General features: G+C 40.6%; 2 protein-coding genes across 3 annotated transcripts; one reads left to right on the top strand and one right to left on the bottom strand.

Annotated features, from left to right (window-relative positions):
- The first annotated feature begins 187 nt into the window (after positions 1-187).
- On the top strand, positions 188-5,356 carry LOC128260646 (AP-3 complex subunit beta-2). The gene is made up of 4 exons (XM_052993793.1): positions 188-1,145; positions 1,206-2,037; positions 2,109-3,347; positions 3,406-5,356. Exons 1-4 carry the CDS (start codon positions 504-506, stop codon positions 4,191-4,193), a joined length of 3,501 nt encoding a protein of 1,166 aa, XP_052849753.1. The 5' UTR covers positions 188-503; the 3' UTR covers positions 4,194-5,356.
- Positions 5,357-5,500: 144 nt separating this feature from the next.
- Positions 5,501-12,574, bottom strand: LOC128260647 (uncharacterized protein CG3556). Of its 2 annotated transcripts, none has more exons than XM_052993794.1 (6): positions 12,206-12,574; positions 9,664-11,123; positions 8,402-8,597; positions 8,261-8,337; positions 8,112-8,194; positions 5,501-7,585 (listed from the first exon to the last, which is right to left on the bottom strand). In XM_052993794.1, the coding sequence occupies exons 2-6, from the start codon at positions 11,108-11,110 to the stop codon at positions 7,571-7,573; spliced, it is 1,818 nt and encodes a 605-aa protein (XP_052849754.1). In that variant the 5' UTR covers positions 11,111-11,123; positions 12,206-12,574; the 3' UTR covers positions 5,501-7,570. The 2 variants fall into 2 exon arrangements, with proteins under 2 accessions (XP_052849754.1, XP_052849755.1); XM_052993795.1 differs by having other exon boundaries at positions 8,257-8,337.
- Between the last annotated feature and the right edge of the window lie 8,789 nt (positions 12,575-21,363).

Below are 21,363 nucleotides of genomic sequence, written 5' to 3' on the forward strand. Positions count from 1 at the left end.
AATGAAGGGAGAAAATCGGATTACTTTGATACACTATTCCTATTACTATTTATATATACTTATGGGCCGTCCCTTACTTCTGTACGTACCTATGTAAAAACACACAGCTATGGGACTAGAAATGTACCTAATATTTAATACGGGAACACTTCGTTATGGTATTTTTGTATTTTACTTCATTCGGTATATTGTGGAATGCCTATCGATAGTGGCTCACCACTAATTTTGAAAGCTAAAAATGCAAAATTCGACCAAATTTTCGGCAAACCTGTAGTGTTCCTCCGAAAAAGTTCACCCGCTGCGTGGCAGGACAAGCAGGACCACCTGATCCTCTCGAGGATTAGATATAGCATATATACAGTGGAGGGTTCCATATCGAAGGTTTCACAGTTGAAGCGTCAAACAAAACTGCCAACTCCCACACACAAACATAAAAGAAAAAACGCGAAAAAAGGTCAAATTGTCAATTGGTCATCCGGATTCCAAGGGGATTGCTGTGGAAAATGCAGCAGAACACGGCCAGCAATCCGTTTGCCATGTCCACGTACGTGGAGCGACCCCAAATGGGTTTGGATGTGGAATTCGGAGCGGATCCTGCGAGTGGAGCTGCGTTTTTCCAATCTGACGGGCGAAAACACGATGATCTCAAGCAGATGCTGGACAGCAACAAGGACGGGCTCAAGCTGGAGGCCATGAAGAGGATCATCGGGATGATTGCCCGCGGTCGGGATGCCAGTGACCTGTTTCCGGCGGTGGTCAAGAATGTGGTGTCCAAGAATATCGAGGTGAAGAAGCTGGTCTATGTCTACCTGGTGCGTTATGCCGAGGAGCAGCAGGACCTTGCCCTGCTCTCGATATCCACGTTCCAGCGGGCCCTCAAGGATCCCAATCAACTGATCCGGGCATCGGCCCTGCGGGTTCTGTCCTCCATAAGGGTCAGCATGATCGTACCCATTGTAATGCTGGCCATAAGGGACAGTGCCGCCGACTTGAGTCCGTATGTGAGGAAGACGGCGGCCCATGCCATACCCAAGCTGTATTCGTTGGATGCCGACCAGAAGGACGAACTGGTCATGGTCATAGAGAAGCTCCTCTCGGATCGCACTACTTTGGTGGTGGGCTCGGCAGTGATGGCCTTCGACGAGGTGACTTTATAGCTAGGAAATCTGTTATCCCCCATATTAATTAATCATAAATATGCTTAGGTCTGCCCGGAACGCGTGGATTTGATCCACAAGAACTATCGAAAGCTGTGCAATTTACTGGTGGACGTGGACGAGTGGGGTCAGGTGATCATCATCAATATGCTCACCCGCTATGCACGCACGCAGTTCGTGGATCCCAATGCGGATGACGATGATCTGGCCGATGGTCTGGGTGAAACGCCCGTAAACGAACGTTTCTACGACGAATCCTCGCACTCGTCTTCCCACAGCGAAGACGCAAATAGTAGCGGTGATGATGAGGATGACAAGAAAAAGGCCCGAACCAATAATAACAACAATAATAATGGCAGCAGGACGCCCAGTTCGCCAAGCAACAGCTACCACATCGATGTGGACCATCGCCTGTTGTTGAGGCAAACGAAACCCCTGCTCCAGTCGCGAAACGCATCCGTTGTGATGGCGGTGGCGCAGCTGTACCATCATGTGGCGCCCAAGAACGAGGTGCAACTGATAGCCAAGGCGCTGATACGACTGCTGCGCTCGCACAAGGAAGTTCAGAGTGTGGTGCTCAACTGCATTGCCTCCATGGCCACCAAGCGAAAGGGCATCTTTGAGCCGCACCTCAAGTCGTTCTTTGTCCGCACCAGTGATCCCACTCATCTCAAGCTCCTCAAGCTGGACATTCTTACCAATTTGGCCTCGGCCGGGAGTATATCGCTCATCCTACGCGAATTCCAAACCTACATCTCCAGCAGCGATCGTTCGTTTGTGGCGGCCACCATTCAGGCAATTGGACGATGTGCGTCCAGCATCAAGGAGGTAACCGAGACCTGTTTGAGTGGCCTGGTCCATCTGCTGTCCAATCATGATGGTGGGTTCCTCTGTTTACCAATAGGTTTTCCCAGAAATCTCATTCATATTTATAATTTTTCAACCATTCAGAGCACGTGGTGGCCGAGAGCGTGGTGGTGATTAAGCGACTACTGCAGACAAAGGCAGCCGAGCACTTCGAGATCATCACCCAGATGGCCAAACTGATTGACTACATCAATGTGCCGGCAGCTCGGGCGGCCATCATCTGGTTGATAGGCGAGTACAATGAGAAGGTGCCACTGATTGCACCCGATGTGCTGCGCAAAATGGCCAAGTCGTTTGTGGACGAGCAGGATGTGGTCAAGCTGCAGGTGCTGAATCTGGGCGTTAAGCTCTACCTGACCAATCCGGAGCAAACGTCGCTGCTCTGCCAGTACGTGTTCACGCTGGCCCGCTACGATCCCAACTACGATGTGCGCGATCGCGCCCGTTTCCTGCGCCAGATCATCTTCCCGGCCAGCGGTTCGAGCTCGGTGCTCAGCCAGCACGCCCGCCAAGTGTTCCTGGCCAGCAAGCCGGCCCCGGTGCCAGAGAGCAAGTACCGCGATGGCAACACCTTCCAGCTGGGCTCGCTCTCCCATTATCTGAACATGCCAGCGGCTGGCTACAAGGAACTGCCCGCCTTTCCGGTTATCCCGCCGGACTCGTCGGTGCGCAACATAGCTGGTTTCATGCAGGAGAAGCTGCCCGGCGAGGATTCCCCCTCGGGGCGAACGTCCAAGGCGGCTGCCGGTGGCAGTAGCGGCGGCAAGGAGAAGGGTTCAGGGGCGGCTGGCGAAAAGGGCTTCCTCTCCGAATCGGAGGATAAGTCGTCGGCGTACTCGGAGTCGGGCAGCAGCAGCAGCAGTGACAGCAGCACCAGCGACAGTGACTCCGATAGCGATGGCAGCGGCAGCAGCGGCGAGGAGGAGGAGCATCGGAAGGAGCTGCCCGCAAAGGTTTCCTCCACGAAGCAGAAGCAGCTTATCGATCAAATGCCCACTTCGCCGGCGAAGGCCATCACGAACAATAATAACAATGCGGCTGGTTTCTCGGGCACCTCGGACAGCGAGGATTCCTCGGCGTACAGTGGCAGCAGCAGCGACGACAGCGACTCCAATAGCGACTCCAATAACCAAGCGGAAAAGAAGGAGCAGCAGCTGCAGGTGGCTGGGCAGCCAAAAATGGAGAAGGTAAAGGCAAACGAGGAGAAGCAGCAGCCAGAGCAAACGCCCTCCAAGAGCAATCTGGAACTGCTGCTCGATCTGGATGACATTCCGCCCATTGGTCCGGTGATGACGCCCTCGCTGGGAGGTTTCCTGACGCCTGGTGAGAGCCAGCATGCTTCCTGAAACGATTTAGATAACTAAAAACTAATCCCCAACAGGCACTCCACTGATGGCCGGCCAGGCGGCACCACTGCAGCCGCAGCATGCCCGGAACAGGGTGGAACTGGTGGGTCCCTCGCACATCGAGTTCAAGCACAAGGAGCTGCTCAACAAGGTCAGTGGCCATGGGCTGCAGTTGGCCTACCGCTTCACCCGCTCGCCGCATCTCTACTCCTCGAGCATGTGCTCCATTGAGCTGCAGTTTCAGAACCGTGGCGAGCAGGAGATCACGGCGATTCGACTGGGAGCCTCGACATTGCCAGCCGGCATGCAGTTGAATGAGTTTGCGCCCGTCACCATTCTGCAGCCGCAACAAACGGCCAGTGGAGTGTTGGGCGTGGATTTCAATGACTCTACGCATGCGCTGGACTTGGAGATAATCTCCAGTGCGGGCACGTCACGATTGCAACTGAAACCGCCGGTGGGTGAGCTGGTGAGATCCGTCCAGATCGGCGAGAGCTGTCACCGCGAGGAGCGGGCCAAGTTGAGGGGCATGAACGAGCACCAGTGCGAGTTGCGCGGCTTGAGAAGAGATCTGATCGATGTCAGCGCTCTACGGCAAAAGGTTTTCGAGTGCATCAATGTGGCGCATACGCACAGCTCTTCCGGCGGCCAGCTGCACTGCTTTGCCGGCCAAACGCTGAGCTCCAAGAGCCTCGTCCTGCTCACCCTCCACTGGCAAACGGAGGAGTCGCTCACGCTGCTGGTCAACTGCGAAAAGATGGTCATCGGATCCATGGTGCTCAACGAACTGCGCAATGCCCTGCAGCTCAGCTTCGCCATGTGAGCAATGGAGGACACGAATGCGAGCGAGATGGCAGTTGACCGACGACGAAGTCGAGCAGGGGAATCCCCCGGGAAGAGGGCTACTCAAAGGGAGAACAAAGCAGAGCCGCCTCACTACGTAAACCTAAGCATTCATATTTAGAATATAATACACTGTAAAGGGCGGGACGAAAGTAATTCTCTTCAAAATATCTGAAGATTCCACTTCCACAACATTTTCCTCGAAATTTAACTCAATGTGCAATGTAACGATCGATCGAAAATGTGATTCGGAAGTGGAACTAAGAATGCCAATCTATAGATTAACGATTGATGGGAGTTTGCAAAGTGGAATTCAAACGTAATTGTTTACTTTAGCCAAGAATTTATTAATTTTAATTGTGTTTGTAAATTAGAAAGTCAAAGAAAAGTGATGGAATCGACATACTAAAATGTAAAAACTATATTTCTACTTTGCAAATTCCATGTCTCACAGTGCATTATATTTTACTAAAGGTTACTGTTCAAAACGGAGACTACCTACATAATATTTTCCTATACATTTTTATTCGCTTACACTGAGATATTTTGCATCCAAGAGTCACCATTTATTTTTGTAAATGGATGAACTCAGCTTGAGATTATTATAGTTTCCGGATTGAACTTTGAATGCTTCAAGGATTACTTAACGCCCCGCTCCTTTATACATGATTCATGATTCAATCGCTTTTACTATTCCTATATACAAACTGCAACCACAAATTCCAGACGAAACGAGTGTGTAATTGTTTGAACTCGAATTGTTGCCAATCATAAATGCAAATGCAAATGCAAATCCAAATCCAAATCCAATCCATCCTAGTTAGCTAGGCGTGTGTGTAATGTGTGCATGACTAATCGAAACGTATGTATTTGTAAAGTGTTTGATGTTGTAAATCTGTTGCCTTCGTGCTCTATGCGGCCTTCTTCAAATCGTAGCAAAGACAAACGAATATCGAATCTATATATTATATATTATATTCATACAATATACAGCGCAAAAACTAAATGGCAAACTAAAAAGAAAAAATGAATGAACGTAATAATAAAATAAAACTACAACATTGTTAATCTGCCTGAAATCGAAATGAGTCGCCTCTCCGCATTAAAAGCTGAAATAAAGCTTAAATTTTAAATTTGAAAAAAGAAATTCTTACCTTTTGTCCATAATCCAACGTTATTTACGTGTATTCTGGTAACATTTCTTAAGTAAAAACACTTTTTTATGTAGTTTTCAATTATTTTGATGTTTATTCACGCTTGTTCTTGTTACTTTCTCCACTCACCAAACAGAATATAAGAAGTCAGCAGCAGCAGGTTTCAATTGCAAGGTATACTTTTCGATGAACTTAACGAATTTTAAGAAATCAATATGGTTAAAACGCAATTTTCTTAATTTCTAAAATGTTGTAATTAATTAAAACACAATCATCGATATCAAGTTCTTTTAAAAAGAACATAAAACTGATCGAATTTTCGATAAAATGATACACAATAGTTTCCTCAAAAAACGATAAATGTTTTCGATTTCTACAGAGTTGTATTCATTTTAAATACTTTTATCGATAACATCATTTGAACAAACATTAAATTTCGAAAAGTTCGAGTGAAATCGAATGACACTGCACAACTGTACCGGCTGTTGCTGTCGCTTGAAAGTTGTGGACCTCAAAATTAACTCTATGGGTCGTCATAGAAGGGGACATACTGTATAGTACAGGGCTAAAGAACATACATAACTCATTCCTCAAATCCTACGCTTCTCTCTCTCCGTTTTTCCATCAGTGTCTAGGTGTGGGTGTTTCGTGTTCTAATTTGGGTTCATTCTGCACAATTAAAAAGCTCAATTTCATGCTTATAATATAAACGAGTTAGTTTAGATCGCTAGGTAAGTAATGTTAAGTTTCGTTTAGTTTTGGATTCGCTGCTGCACTTAAAGTTCTCAAGTAGTAGTTGTAGTAGTTTGTAGTTTTCTTCGGTTAGGCTAGGCTTTAAGATCAACGGCTTGAAAGTTCGAGTGACAAGTGAAGAAATGTGGGTGTGGTAGATGTAGATGTAATGTAGATAATGATATACAATGAGTAGGCTTTTCCGGGGGATAGATAGTGTTACTTTATATATGGGTAGTACGGCATGGGGCTTATGTATGTATGTATCTACTATGCAATAATGGGGAGTGAGTAGTGCTTGACAGGCATATAGAGCGTTTGTATATAGTAGTGTCCTGGGGTAGTACTGTTCTCTCCTCCTTGTCGCTATCCTGTATAATCGTTATATAATATGCCACGGCCTTTTTCGTTTGCTTAACTTCATATAAAACTAGTTGTTTTTTTTTTATCTATTTTTCTCTTTTGGTTTTCTTTAAATGTATATGCAAGATGTATATATCGATTTATGCAGTATGTGTGTATGTCTAAGGATGATTTTCAATCACTTATTGTTACGTACGGTGTTTGGTATAACATGCTTCATCGCTTGGACTAGCTCTCGATGGCCTCGATTCCCAGCTCTTCCGTTTTGTCTACCTCTCCAGATCGATTGGATCCATTGGATGCCAAGGATATCTCCTCCCTATCTCTTCCACTTCAATAACATATAAAGCATTTGGTTTTACTTAGTTTCTTTGGGTGTCTTTTTTAAACGAGCAACGAAATATGTATGCATCGCTGCCAAGCGAAGCTTTTGTTGAGAGGGCCTAAAACGGACGGATTGCTAACCGTTCGATGCCAGTTGTTAGTGCATTTAAGTCGATACATTTTGTGATCACACATTACCATTTCCATTACCCTCCTTTCGTTTAGTTATCGCTTTATGCATAATTTTTTTTTTTTTTTTTTTTTTTTAGCCTGAGGTGCTCCGAATCGAGATCATTTGTGGGGTCTAGAGCATTTAACTATTTTGGTATTTTTGGGGTGTTGTATCCTAGTTATTCGTTAGAAATCAGGGCTTCCACGTTTTTAACCTCCTTCTGTATTCACCGATCTTTCACTCTCTTGTGATTTTCTCTGTGTGTATTTTTTTTGGTTTTTTTTTTTTTTTGATTACGCCATTATTATGCAGATATATATGCAATATATATAGAGAGGGAGCAATGCACCCAGTCAGGAATAGGTGTAGTAAATACACCTATTCCTGGTCGAGTGTGTTTGCCATTATTTGTTCTTAGCTTCTTTGCTTGTTGCGTGTGTGTTGTGTGTGTGTGAGTCGTGACTATATGGCCATATATATGTATAATAGATATAGTCCAATAGCACCGGGTGTTTATCGACTTTGCTTAGTGGGTTAAACTGCAGCTCCGTCTAAGGCCGCGTGCTTAGAGCTTCTTGTACCAGTACAGATAGTGCTCCCCATCCTCGACCATTAGCTCGTCCACACCTGCAAGAGTTACCATCTCAATTATCACCTGTTCGTTGTGGTCCAAACTTCTCTGACTCTAATTAGCCATGAATTGTTGATCATAAGTTAGGTGCCTTTAAACATATGCCCTTATGTTAATCACTACCTTTTTTAAAATTACTTTAAAAGCTGTCTAAAAGTATGCAACACAAAATTAACAGATACTTTTTAGTCCGAAGTTTATATTTCATTGCATACTTTTCAACACCTTTATAAACCATTTTTAAAACGTTTTTGATATCTGTAGCTATAATCCTAACATAATATAATTTAATCATAGAATTCTCTAAAGGCATAAAACCTTTAAAACCTTATTGAAAATGTATAGAACCTCAAATTTATGGCCTTGGTAATTAAATCAAATTTTTATAGATTTGTAACCTTCCAAATTGAAATAGTTTTTAAATGGTTTTAATAGTTTTAGCCCTGAAAGTAATCTCTTTATCAATCTACTATTTCGAGTTAGAGAAGTTCCACTACAATCTTGAATCGGAATCGAACTTACCAACAGGCGCAATAAGCTGATTCCCGGGCGTATTATTGGGATCGGGCAGCTCTGGCAATCGATAAAGCAGCCAGTAGTGATACCTGAAACATTGATTAAATGTATGCCAGTATTATCTGGGGATATAATATCAGTTCTGGGTGACTCACCCTCGGGGCTCCTCTTTTTGCCGTACAGGGTGTGCACATAGTGGCCATTGGGCCACTCCCGCGCCTCAAAAATAAATCTGTATGGTTATAGGTATTATTAAGTAATTAAAGGACAACTTTCGATCATTTCTGTTGACTCACCTGGGATCCATTTCGGCCGCCTGGGTCATGGCTTTGAAAAAGCTAGTGTTTTTTGGCGACACGAGGGACAGGGAGAAGGCCTCGGTCACATTGGATCCCACCCACAGTGTGTACGTATACGAGATGTTCTTGGCATCCGACTCCTCGGCGGAGGAACTCAATCCGAAGGGAACCGCCAGCTTCGGCTCTCCGTTCTCTGTGGGCAAGTCAAGTCAAGAAATAGTCAAAAAAGAAATTAGAAATTCGAGGAGTAAGTTTGAAATAAGGGGTTGCATCATAATTTTTTACGAAAACTGGTTAAATTTCAACATTTTGAACTGTGGATGCCATTCGATTGGAAATTTTATGACGAATTCAACGGTATATGGCACTCAAACTTTTGACCATTATTTCCTAAGGTTTTGGCAGAAAAAACCGAGTTTTAATGTGTTTTTGGAGATATTTCAGAATAAATTATTTCTGAAGAGTCTTTTTGTTGTAACTTTGCCAAAATAAGACCCAAAGCCACAATAGATGCTGTTTTGAACAGCTGGCAACCTATACTATCCATCCCCGATCAATTAAAATAAATAATTATTTGTTTGGAACAGATACCGAATTTTGAAAAACGATTTTTGAAGAATTAATTTTTTGTCCAATTTTCTGACTTTTTTGTAAGGGGGTACATCATCATTTTTTACGAAAATTGGTTAGATTTCAACATTTTGAACTGTGGATGCCATTCGATTGGAAATTTTATGACGAATTCAACGGTATATGGCACTCAAACTTTTGACCATTATTTCCTAAGGTTTTGGCAGAAAAACCGAGTTTTTAATGTGTTTTTGGAGATATTTCAGAATAAATTATTTCTGAAGAGTCTTTTTGTTGTAACTTTGCCAAAATAAGACCCAAAGCCACAATAGATGCTGTTTTGAACAGCTGGCAACCTATACTATCAATCCCCGAACGATTAAAATAAATATTTCTTTGGAATAAAAATCGAATTTTGAAAAAGTTTTTTGAAGAATTAATTTTATGTCCAATTTTCGGACTTTTTTGTAAGGTACATCATAATTTTTTGCGGAAATTGGTTAATTTTCAACATTTTGAACTGTGGATGCCATTCGATTAGAAATTTTTTTGACAAATTCAACGGTATATGTTACCGCGATTTATTAACGTTTGTTGCCTTAGCCCAAGAGATACAACATGCTGTGATTTAGAGATTGGTAACCCCGTTCTATATAATTGTTGGCTTGTAAAAAATTGGGATAACTCACCCGTGGGATCGCTGCTCTCGCGTATCACATGGTCGCACTGCAGTGCCCGCACCGCACCCAATCCCTTCCAGCCCAGGGCCAGGATGATGTCCGCGGTGAGGCCCACTCCGATGTCGGGCTCCTGGCCATCCTGCAGCGGCTCCTCGCTCCAGCCGCCATCCGCCCGCTGGCGACTGAGGATGTAGCGCGAGGCGGCCGTGCGGTTCCAGTGTCCGGCCGGGTCGTACTCCAGATCCTGCAGAGCCTGCATGGCCAATGCCGTGCTGCGCAGCGATCCGAAGCTGCCCCGCTGATCCTGCAGACTGGCCAGCCCCCGTGCCGGTCGACGGACGAAGTGCTGCAGGTGGCGATGGCGGTGGTCGGTGACGATGCACCGCAACGCCAGGATGACCATGGCAATGGCATCGACACTCTGGTCGGTCACTCCACTGGCAATGTCCAGCAGTCGCCGGATCTGGCGTTTCCTTACATGGGCCGCCGAACTGCAGGCCGACAGCGTGGTCAGGGCGAATTCGATGTCCTGCGCCGGCTCGTGGTGCTGCAGTGTGGCCACCAGATCGTGGCCATGGAAGTGCTTGGGATCCTTGCACAGGGAGCCCAGGGCGAGGACATACCGGGCCAGCTTGTCCAGATCGAGCGGCTTGGGCAACGTGTGATGGCGATCCAGCATGGCCAGTATCTCGATTTCCATCTCCTTGACGGACAGCGTGTCCTCCAGCTCCTGAATGACCAGGACATGGGCATCGACACTGTCGTTGGGATCCCGGCCGCCCGACAGCTCCTTGGCCAGGATGACCACATGGGTGTCGTTGCCCCAGCCGTAGTCCGAGGCCCTCTTCTCCTTCAGCCAGTCCAAGGCTCGCAGGATCGCCTCCTGCTCCCCCTTTGTGGGCGGTGCCTGGCCAATGGTCTGATGCTCGGGCAGCGCACTGCTGCCGTTCAAGTGGGCAGTGGGCGTGGCCAGGATGAGGGCATCCTGCTCCCGTTCCCGTTCCCTATCCCGATCCCCGCCAGAATTGGCGGCCGTCGTTGTGCTCGAAGTGGATATTGAAGTGAAATTCCTGTTGGCATCGAGATTGCTTATGTTGTTGTTGCTGGTGATGATGTTGCTACTGCTGCTGCTGCTGCTGCTGCTGCTGCTGCTGCTGGGCATACTGATGTTGCTGCTGCTGGGATTGCTAATGTGGCTGTTGGAACTGCCAGTGGTTTGCTCATCGCTGGCTTCGTTGTTTGCACTTGGGCTACTGATGACTGTTTGATTCTCCAGTTCGAGGGAAATGGGCGGTGCAGCCGGCGAGACCGTACTGAAACTCACGGAAATTGGCGAGGACGCAGGTAACGTCGCCAATGTTACGTTCTCCGTGAAGGAAACCACCGTTGCCGAGCCATTGGCAAAGAAGAAAAGGACGAGGAGCAGCAGCCACGGCGGCGACGACAGCGACAACATCCTGTACAGAATTCTGAAACAAAAACAAAGCAGGTACATTAAGGGGAAAAATAATTATTTAATTTTTATTATCCAATAAAAAAAAAAGATAATTTTAAAAATAATTCTAGCCAGAACTCCGGAAAACGCATATAGTAATGGTTTAAATTATTTTTGACAAAGCAACTAAATCACTTCAAAAAAGTTTACACTTGAATTCTAATTTCGAATATAAAATTTGATTTTATCGAAACAATCGATATGCAATAATAGATGTTGTTGTTATAGAAAATATTTTTTAGACCTTAAAGATTCACAAACCAATTAAGAATCTCATAAGCGTTTACAAGAATCATACAATTTAAGTGCCATTTCAAAATGAATAATTAAATGTATCGAAGAAATCGCATAAGCTGTTTCAAGTTATCGGTTTTGAAAATGCAATTATGTTTTTATGTTTTTATTAAATTAGCAGAAAAGGGGTATCCTAAACCTTTAAGAATAGCAAGGCAAGTAAATTAGAAATATACAATTAAATTTCCATTTCAAAAGAAACAGTTAAATGTATCAAAAACATCGATTTATCTATCGGTTGTGCAAATGTAATCATAGATGTTGTTATTAAATTAGCGAAAAGGGATGGCAAAAATGGGGGATGGGGGCGGCGAAGCAAGAGCACAAAGCGGAGACACAGGACTAGAGGCGTTGCCTTGAACTGAATTTCGCAGCGCACACGTCACACGAATTATCGATAATTGGCAACCTGGCGATCGATATCGCCTCGTTGTCCTTTCCTTTACAACAAAAAAAAAAAAAAAACCAAAACCGACAAAAAAAAACCGAAACACACAACACTTAGTCATCAAATCAAATAAGTGCAACAGCAACAACTTGGCTTTTTAGACAAAGGTCCTTCGTGTCCTGCGTGTGCGCTTGTGTTTTCCTTTTTTGTGGGGGTGGAAAGTGGGCGCGCTGGGCGATGAGTGGACGAAAAGGGGCTGTGGGGGCGTGGGCTTGGGCCTGGGCCTTTCAATTGCCTTTGACAATAAAGAGTTTATTGCGACAACAAAAACAACACACACACACACACACTCACAACACTCCAAAAAAGCTTACATAATAATTCAATAACAACAAAAGAACGAAGCCGCCAAGGATAACGGGCAAATTGAGACCCGGAATCAAGCTATATACAAGCTATATATATAAATCTATATATATATATATATAGTCCGAAATCCGTAATCCGACTTTTCTCCTTTGTTCGATTTTGTCACAACTGAAAGTCCTGGATTTTTGTCCGTTTCTTCCTTTCGGTAAAAGGGATTTATTTTTCTTTTTTTCTTGTTTCCGTTTCGGTGTTTTAAATTGCGAATTTCCGTTTTTTTTTGCGGGCGGGGCGGAAGTCGTTTACTTTTCGCCTTTCTCTATTTTCTGCGATTTTTTGACTTTCAATGTTTCAATGCTCTCAGACCGTTCGTTGCAGTATTGCCAGCTTAACTAATTTTAAAATGTGCTAAAAAATGTTACCCTTGAAAAGGACATTTATCGGATATTTAAATACCGATAGGAAATCGATACTCGCTTATCGGTTTGGGAGTGTGTATAAATTAAAATTTGGAATTGGGTTTCCAGTCCGACTAGGTTGTAGTGTCTGCTGTTATCCGCTAGATGGCGCTCTCAGCTGCTTAGGGTTAAAGACAGGGTCGTTATTTTCAGAATATTCGGAATTTACGCGCGCATCGCTTAAAAATAAATTTAACATTTTTGCATTTTGTACAAATAAGATATTATGCTGAAATTAAATAAAAGTGAAATTTTTTAGGCAGTGGATGCCAATCGTTTGGAAATTTAATGGAGATTTCAACAATCTATTGCATTCTTAACTTTTAGATTCTTCCCCAAGGTTTTGATACAAAATACAAGTGTTTTGTGGGTTTTTGTAGGTTTGGCAAAAACAGGCTTAAAATTTTTAAGAATTAAACTTGACAACTTTTGACCATTCTAATATCCCAGAGTTTTGATCTTTTGATTTTTTGGTTTCTGCTAAAAATCAAATTTTTAAAGTTTTACAAAACGAAATATTGATTTGAGTCTTAATTTTAAAAACAACTTTCTTATGAAAATATGTAAATACTTAATGCAGAGTTAAGAAACTTTCTTTCTTTGTTTTTTCGTTACTTAGATTGTTGTATTTATGATTACATTTTAATTTATTAGGTTAGGTATTCGACATTAGTCATCATATTTATATATTTTTTTAATTACTTCATTACTATGTGTTATGGTTTATGATAAACCAATTACATAAATGTGTATATTATGACTGATCATTTTTCATAAATATTAAGTTCAAAATAATATAGGCTTAAATAAAGCTTTATATTATACTTCATGTTTCTTGCAAATGAGCTTGAGTTCATGGTTCTAAATAGAAAGGCAACTAGTGGATCTTCTTTTTCCAGTCCCGATTTTGGTATTTCGGTACTTCGGAACGAAAGTGACACTTTGTCCTTGTCCGCTTTGTAGTCCATCAGTCAGTTTTGTTCCAACGAATGGACAAGCTGGGATGTGTAATCCGATATAGTTCTGTGCCGGCCGCAAAAGCCGACAATCAAAATGCCGCCGACCGCCAACAGTCGACGCCAAATGGACGCCGCTGCCCCCGTCATCCTGCCATCCTGATTTCTGATTCCTGATCCGATTCAACTTCGGATTCTGATTCACATTCGGATTCAGATTTAGATTCAGACGATGATGATTGCCTATCGTTTTCGCCCCAGCAATTAAAAGAACAAGCATCCGTATCGGTTACCTTCGTTGAGCGGAATGAAATCTATATGGGGAATTCGAAACAAAGGAAGGAAGTCCTGTGAGTCCTGCGAGTCCTGTGAGTCCTGCGATTTCGCGTCCCTCATTCCCATTGTGCAGTTATGACAGGCGTCCCCCTTTTGCCGGCATTTTGAGCCACAGCCCAGAGATCCTGGCAAATCAAACGCACACGCCCAAGGGGAAATGTTTGAACTTCGAAAGTGAGCTAATTCTCTGGAGAATGCCAACGGATATGGTCGTTAAGCTGCAGGAAATACTCGAAGTTAAGAGATGTTTCCGGACAATTATTAAATGTTTTGAAATACTTCGTTTATAGTTAAGTAATTTCATTCATTCATTACTTTAAAGTTATAAAACAAAGTAGTAAATCGAAACACTTTGTACTCAATTTGAATATTTTTAGTTAATTTGAATATGAAACAATAACATAAGACTTTTTTTGGAATTGATTTTAATATCTGAAAATTTAATGTTCATGTAAACCATACTTAACTTAAATAAAATGGCATTTTATATACATTGTATTAAATATAATGATTTATTATTAAATTTTAATATTTATTACTATTATATTTACTATTATTATTATTATTATTAACTGAATTTTAATATCATTTTATTAATTTTAACAAGGTTGGTAAGCCTATTAGCATTGGTGTACAGAAAATGCCAGAGCAATATCTTTGAAAAATAAAAAATAGGCAGCGAAAAGATAATAATTACAAATAGAGATAATATAATTATTCTTATGTTTAAAGCATTTGAATTAAAATTTAAAAGGCTTTTATATTAGACTTTTATAAAATAAAAATAAACAAGTTTTTGATATAATAAAAATCGATTTTTTGCCATTTTAAAATCGTTTAAATAAACATCATTTTTGTTTATATATAATATATGTGAGCTTACTTTTTTATACAGATTTTCTGCATTTTTGCTTTGAATGAAAATAAATTGAATAATTTTGACAAATAATTCTCGTTGGGTGTGTGCTGTTTCCAGAGGATCGTCGGCCACTTCAAAGCCTGGGCCACGAACTTTTGTGAAAAGTTTTTATACGGCTCTCGTGCCTCCTTTCCCGCGAGTCCCAACGAAATATTAAGCGGGATCCTTTCGTTCGGCGACTTTCTGAATGAGCGACAGCTGGCGCAACACCTTGTTTAAGGTCCCAAAAAAAAAAAAACGAAAAATGTAAAACCCACGCACAATTTGACAGATCCTTTGGATTTGAATGTAATCCTTAAACACGGGGGACAACTCTTTCGTATCTCGGCATCTGTAAACCGATCTATCTAAAAGCGGCGATCGCAGCTACTTAGCTTCTCGGCTTAGGTTCTCGTAGATCCTCTAGCCTCTACTTTACTTGGCAAATGCGGAGGATCCTTTCTTACTTCTCCCTCAAGCCAAAGGACAATTGTCTGCTTCCGCCAACTCAGTAAAGAGGATGCACCTTCGTGTTTATCAACGTCTCAAGATCTCCGGCAAAATAAAGAAATATATTCGGATATCTAGGTGGGGGAGATGGGGAAATCATTGGGAATCGGGCATCGGGCATCGGGCATCGGGAATCGGGATTGTCTGCGCAATATTTGGCAACCCAATTACTTTGTTTGCTTAGCCGACAAACGGTTTGTGTGTGTGTGCCAAGGATTGAGAGTTTTCTGACGGCAACAATAGGGGCACACAGCCTTGAGCTATTATCCTGCAGGATCGCTAACGAAATTCACGTTTTGCGCAATCGAAACAATTGTTTTCTCTCAGGGGCGCGAGTGCAGTTTGAAAATCTCAATGCAGACAGGCAGATGAGCGCTGATAAAAAATACAGACGCACACACAAAAACAAAACGAAAACAAAAACAAAACAATACAGAAGATGGGTAACCGAAACAAAAATAAAGGATATCAAAATCCTCGGAGTGCACCGAACTGCGTCCGGATTTCGTTGATTCGAGCCCGATTCGCTTGATTTGAATGCATTGCACCCTGCGCGCTCTTTTGTGTTTTTATATATTTTTTTTTTTGTATTTTATAGTTTGTATTTCGAATACCATGTGATACGAACATATCAGCAATTTGGGTTAATTCCCAGGGGGCGAAAAAATGAAGAACCGTGTCAAAAGTGAACGTAGCTCGGGGAATTTTTAACTTATTATATATAAGCCTAAATGAAGTGCGCCATTTTGGAATGTAACATTATTAATTGGCTTCGCTTTTCATAGTTAATTTATTTTTGAAAGAATTTTAAGATTTAATTAAGTGGCATACAGTAAAATATGATTAGATGTATATATAAAATGTATATAATAAATGTACAAAAAATCGCAAAATAAACATATTTGAATTTATTACTATTTATATGTAAAAGTGATAAAAGAAAAGTAAAATCTTCTGGTTTAAGGGTTTTTGGCATTTTAGATTTTAGTATTTTAATTATATCTTAAAGCTTGAACAATCAAAGTTTACAACATAATTTGATTTTCGGTTTTTATAGCTCATTATACACAATTTGTTTTGAGCTTTTGTTATTAATGAATTCTCAAAATCCTGCTTACTTATTTGATTTGTTATGCATATTTTTCCAAAAAGAATTATTTGTTATGTGAGTAAATAACTTATAAACAATGGCTTCTAAATTTGTTAAGTTCAGTGCCACAATTTGTATATTTTACCATGCTACTCTCGTTTATTCCATTCTTTTTTAATATAATTATTATTAATTCAATAAAAGCACATTGAGAATGGGTTTTTCCAAACCCCGCCCCAGCTGTTATTATTATTTACATAACATAAACCATATTTAATGCAGAAAAATCCACCTAATTAAGAGGGGAAATGCCTTTGTTCAGCTGACCGAAGAACAGTGGTATGTACTTTCAATTGTTCGCACTCCAAGTGAATTCCCCCAGAGATTTCAAGTGCCGTTTTTCGACGGAAAATTCGCGTCACCATGGTAAACTTTTCCAATCCGGGGGACTCCCCATCTTCTGCTCCTTCTTTTTCACCTGACTGACGACGACGTGTATGGAAAATCTCATTAAACGAAATCCGATGACCCACCAATATAGACCGCCGCATCAACTTTATTTACGTCCTTCTCAGTTCAAAGCGAAAACCCCCCAGAACATAAAAAAAGAAAAGAAAAAACCCTGGAAAAGCCAAGCCGTTTCCTTTGCTCTTATATCTTTTTTGTCCGATTTTCCACCGCGTTTTTCTTTTCTTTTTTTCTTTTTTTTTGGGAAGGAGGGCAGGAGATTTTCCTGGGCAGTGGAAAATGGAAAATGGGAAATGGGGGGAAAAGTCAGGATGCCTTTTTGGGTTGTCATAGCAACGCAGCTAACGCGTCACTTTACGTGTCGAATTCGGGTGTTGGCAGCCATATTTGCTCTTATAGCGCTTTACTTTGCCTCGCTTTTTGCGGACCGGAACGGAACGAAGCGGAACCCTCCCTTGTATATGATTTATATGTATATATTATATATATTTATATATAGCAACCCTCTGCACACACATAGGGCTGTAAATGCTGGCTATGCCGACCCAACATACATACATATATACGCGCCCTGTGTCTGAGGTGGCCAAGGACCACCCCTTCCCGGTCCCATTCCGCTCCTGCAATCCACGCCCCTGCTTCATTGGGCCCGCTTTTTGGCCAACACGGCCATGGAGGCCATGGAATTCGAAACACTGCGGAAGTGGCTCCTGAATTTCCAAAAAATTCAAAATATCTCCGGCCTGCAGATCTATAAATTGATTGCATTCCCAGATCGTAAATTGGCCAGGTTTAAAAAAAAATTCCCTGTTTAAAGTTTGTTCTATAATTCCCTGTATTATATCTTAAGTTTAAACGTTTCAGTATAACAATCGATATAGGTATAAATATTTGCAGGTACCAACCATTTAGATTTATTACTTTCAAAACTAAGAATGGCTTTTATATTGAAACTAAAACAATTCAAGTTCTTTCAAATATTCAAACACAGCTTTCTAAACCTAAACAAAAATATTAAAAAAAAATACATTTACTGTCTTAGAATCAATTAGATAAATACATTACAAATAAACTTAAATTAACTTCACTTTTTTTAATTAATCACTTTATACTTCAAAAATCGAATATTCCAATATATTTTTGCCGGATTCATTAATAAATAATTTTAGTTCTTTGTAGTCAATCAAAATATTATATCAACAATAAATTAATAAAATAATAAACCTTAACTGGCTATAATTTTCAGTTTTTGTATTGCATTGATATATGTTTTGAAAATATAATCGATTGTAAATTTAATAGTTTAAATACTATTATTACACTAAAATGTTATGTTACGTTTGATAAATATAAATTTTTTAATTAAGTAGGGGTAAGTGAAATGTCATTTTGGTATTTTATAATATTTTCTTAAAATCATTTTGCGAATTTGAAGAGTTTTTGGCGGCTACTACAATATATTTGGCATAGAATATTCTGCCTGTGCACGTGGGCTCCGTCGGTAAGTCGCTCTTTTTTCGTTGTCCTGTCATCTGGTGTCCTACCACATCGTCCTGCTCCTGCTGCTCCTTCAGGTGTTGTTGTGTTCACCTGTCTACTCTTCTTTTTTGCCGGACCTGTACATAGGATGGGCCTTATGTACGGCTGCTGGGTGCTTTTGGAGTGGTGGCAATGGGATCCTGGCTGGATGCTGGATGTCCTTGCTGTCCTGCATGTCCTCGCAGAGATGTCAGTTGTCCTGGAACAGCGACAGGCGAAAACGCACACCCGCCCCCACACATTTCGCTTTCTATCTATTTTTGTTTGCCCTTGCCCGCTCCATTTTCTGTTTGCTCGCTGGTTTTCCTTTTTTATTTTCCCCGGGTTTTCGGTTCCAGATAGCATTTTTTTTTTTTTTGATAAACCGAACTTGGGACTATTTCCGCAGCGGGAAAACCGTCCAACTAAGCGGTAAATTCGGTTTTTCTTTCGGGAACTGAGAAAATCTTTAAAGGCCATCTGAGAGAACAAGCTTTTTCATTTCTGTGTTTGTTATTTTTGGTTTGGAAATTATCTGCAAAGTAATGTTAACAATGGTTAGGCTATTTTTGAATGTGTTTATTTCATTTTTTTACTTTAAAATAAATAAAGTAAATATTTCGAAAAATATAGTTTACATTTGCTCACAGTATATAAGTAATGTAATAAATCCTTAAATGATATCTTCCATTTATTGATAATTCATTTCACATTCACTCTAAGTTACAGATTTGTTTTCTTAGTTTTGAAAAATATCTTCGTGATATTTTTTTTAATTAAAGACAACTAATGTCTTACTGAAAACGAAAGTGAAAAAAATATCATTACATGAAAAAGATTTGAAAAAATGTTTACACCAATTTAAATTCAAAATGATAGTAAATTTGTTTCGTTACTTTTAGTTTTTTAATTTTCCTAAGCTGTTACAAAAGACATAGAAAATTCTTAATTTGTTTTATAAGGTTACGAAATGATGTAAACGTTTCTTTTCTTATTTTTCTTATTAAAAATATTAGAAAAGTCGTACACCTTTATTTATTGTGTTTCACTCTGCGTTTTCGATTGTCCTGTGTCGTCAAGCCCGAATTGCAATTTTCTAGTGATCCTTAATCATGATTTTGATCCCTCTCCCGTTGGCCATTAAACAGTTTCCGTTAGGGACGCCATCAAGCGCCAATTTCCACAGCTTGTCAGCCGCAAGGACAAATGTGGCCAAGAGTCCACCATTAACCACCCACCACCCACCACAAGGGTAATCAGCATTGCATTTGACTTTTCCGCTTCGTTGATGTGGTTTTAATAAAGTGCAAAATGTCATTCGGGGGGCTGGGTAGAAAATAAAAAGACCGCAATGTCGAGATGATAAGGTGCAGCAAGTAGAAATCTTTTGTTTTGGCTGCCACTCGAGGAAATGAGACCGTCGAGGTCGACGATTGCCAAAGGGGATGGGCAGGGGGGCGTTTTCAAGGGGATCAGATGGGGCCACAAACACCCATTCCATGCCATTCCATTCCATTCCATCCCATCCACCCAACAAACATCAATGGCACTCACACATTTCTAGTGACTGAACCGCACTCTCAGTCCTGTTTTTCTTTTTCTTTTTCTTTCTCTTTTTTTTTGAATACCTCTGAGAAAATTTCTGAAAGTGAGTATATGTGGGTAGTTTTATACCTACAAACTAACTATAGTTATATTATTTATAAGTCCTTAGAACGAAAAATACATTATGCAAAAAAAATCCTGAAAAATAATATTTTGAAGAAGAATTCTGAAAAAATTTTGAAAATAAATTTACCAATTTTTTTTATATTTGAGACTGTACAGAAATATTTAAAACAAATATTTATTTAGTAATTTTCTATGCTATCTAACTTTAAACCAATTTAAGTAAGCTAAAAATCAAAATATACCTAAGGTGTAAATTTAACAATCCATAATGACAAAAATTGTCTTTGGTTTCGTTAAAAATTAGACTAAACACTAAACTAAATATAAATCAATAATTTTAATAAAGACGATTGTAAGGCTAGGGCTTCAAGGCATATTTTAATGTCTTAAAATTAATGAAGTGTTTAATGTTTAGAAAATAAACCATTTGCTCCAGGACATTAAAAGCGTCTTCTATCACTGAAAGTGTGTACATTTCTTGACTGCTTGGTGCCGGTGCCCCTCTATTTTAGCATTCCCCGTTCTTTTTTGTGTGCAGCCAACCGCAGTTCGTCATATTGGCACATGTCCTTTGAAAGGATAACCCTGGCACCATGCCCCCCCCTCCCACTTACACTTGTGGGTGGTGCTCTTGTTGTTGCTGTAATTATGTGGCTTGACTGCACCAGCAAAAGCTAAAGAATATGTGCAAAAAAAAAAAAGGAGCGTATGGGCAGGCCACGCCCCCTATTCATACACGTACATCAACTTGACAGTTATTAAGCTAACGACGTTGAAAGGCTTTTTGTCACAGAGCATCCGCATGCGAAATGATGATGATGATGATGATGATAGCACACTCGAAAATAAATTGGTGATACCAACCTAAAACTATAAGGAAGATATTCCTTTAGACCCAAAAAATAAATTTATTTTTAAGAACTAAAACTCTTTTCTTTAAGATCGGAAAACAAGTTCTTAGTCGGTTAAGCATAAAATAAACTTCCTCAGCTAGCTTATCATGTTTGAACTCTTAACTTTCTTTAAGGTTAAGTTAAAAGTACAAATATGATAAGCTAGTATTCATAAGAATTTAAAGACACCCATCAATAAGTTAAAATTTTACTTTGAAATTAAATTCAATTGAATATCTTTTATTCAAATTTATAAATCCCCTTCAAGAAACAATACATATTACTCTCTTTACAATTATTTGAAAAGGTTACTAATCAATTCTATATGACACTTGTTTACTCAAATCTTAACTGTTACTAATAATTCC

Source organism: Drosophila gunungcola (genome assembly GCF_025200985.1).
Source record: "Drosophila gunungcola strain Sukarami chromosome X unlocalized genomic scaffold, Dgunungcola_SK_2 000034F, whole genome shotgun sequence".
In the NCBI taxonomy this organism is placed as follows: domain Eukaryota; kingdom Metazoa; phylum Arthropoda; class Insecta; order Diptera; family Drosophilidae; genus Drosophila; species Drosophila gunungcola.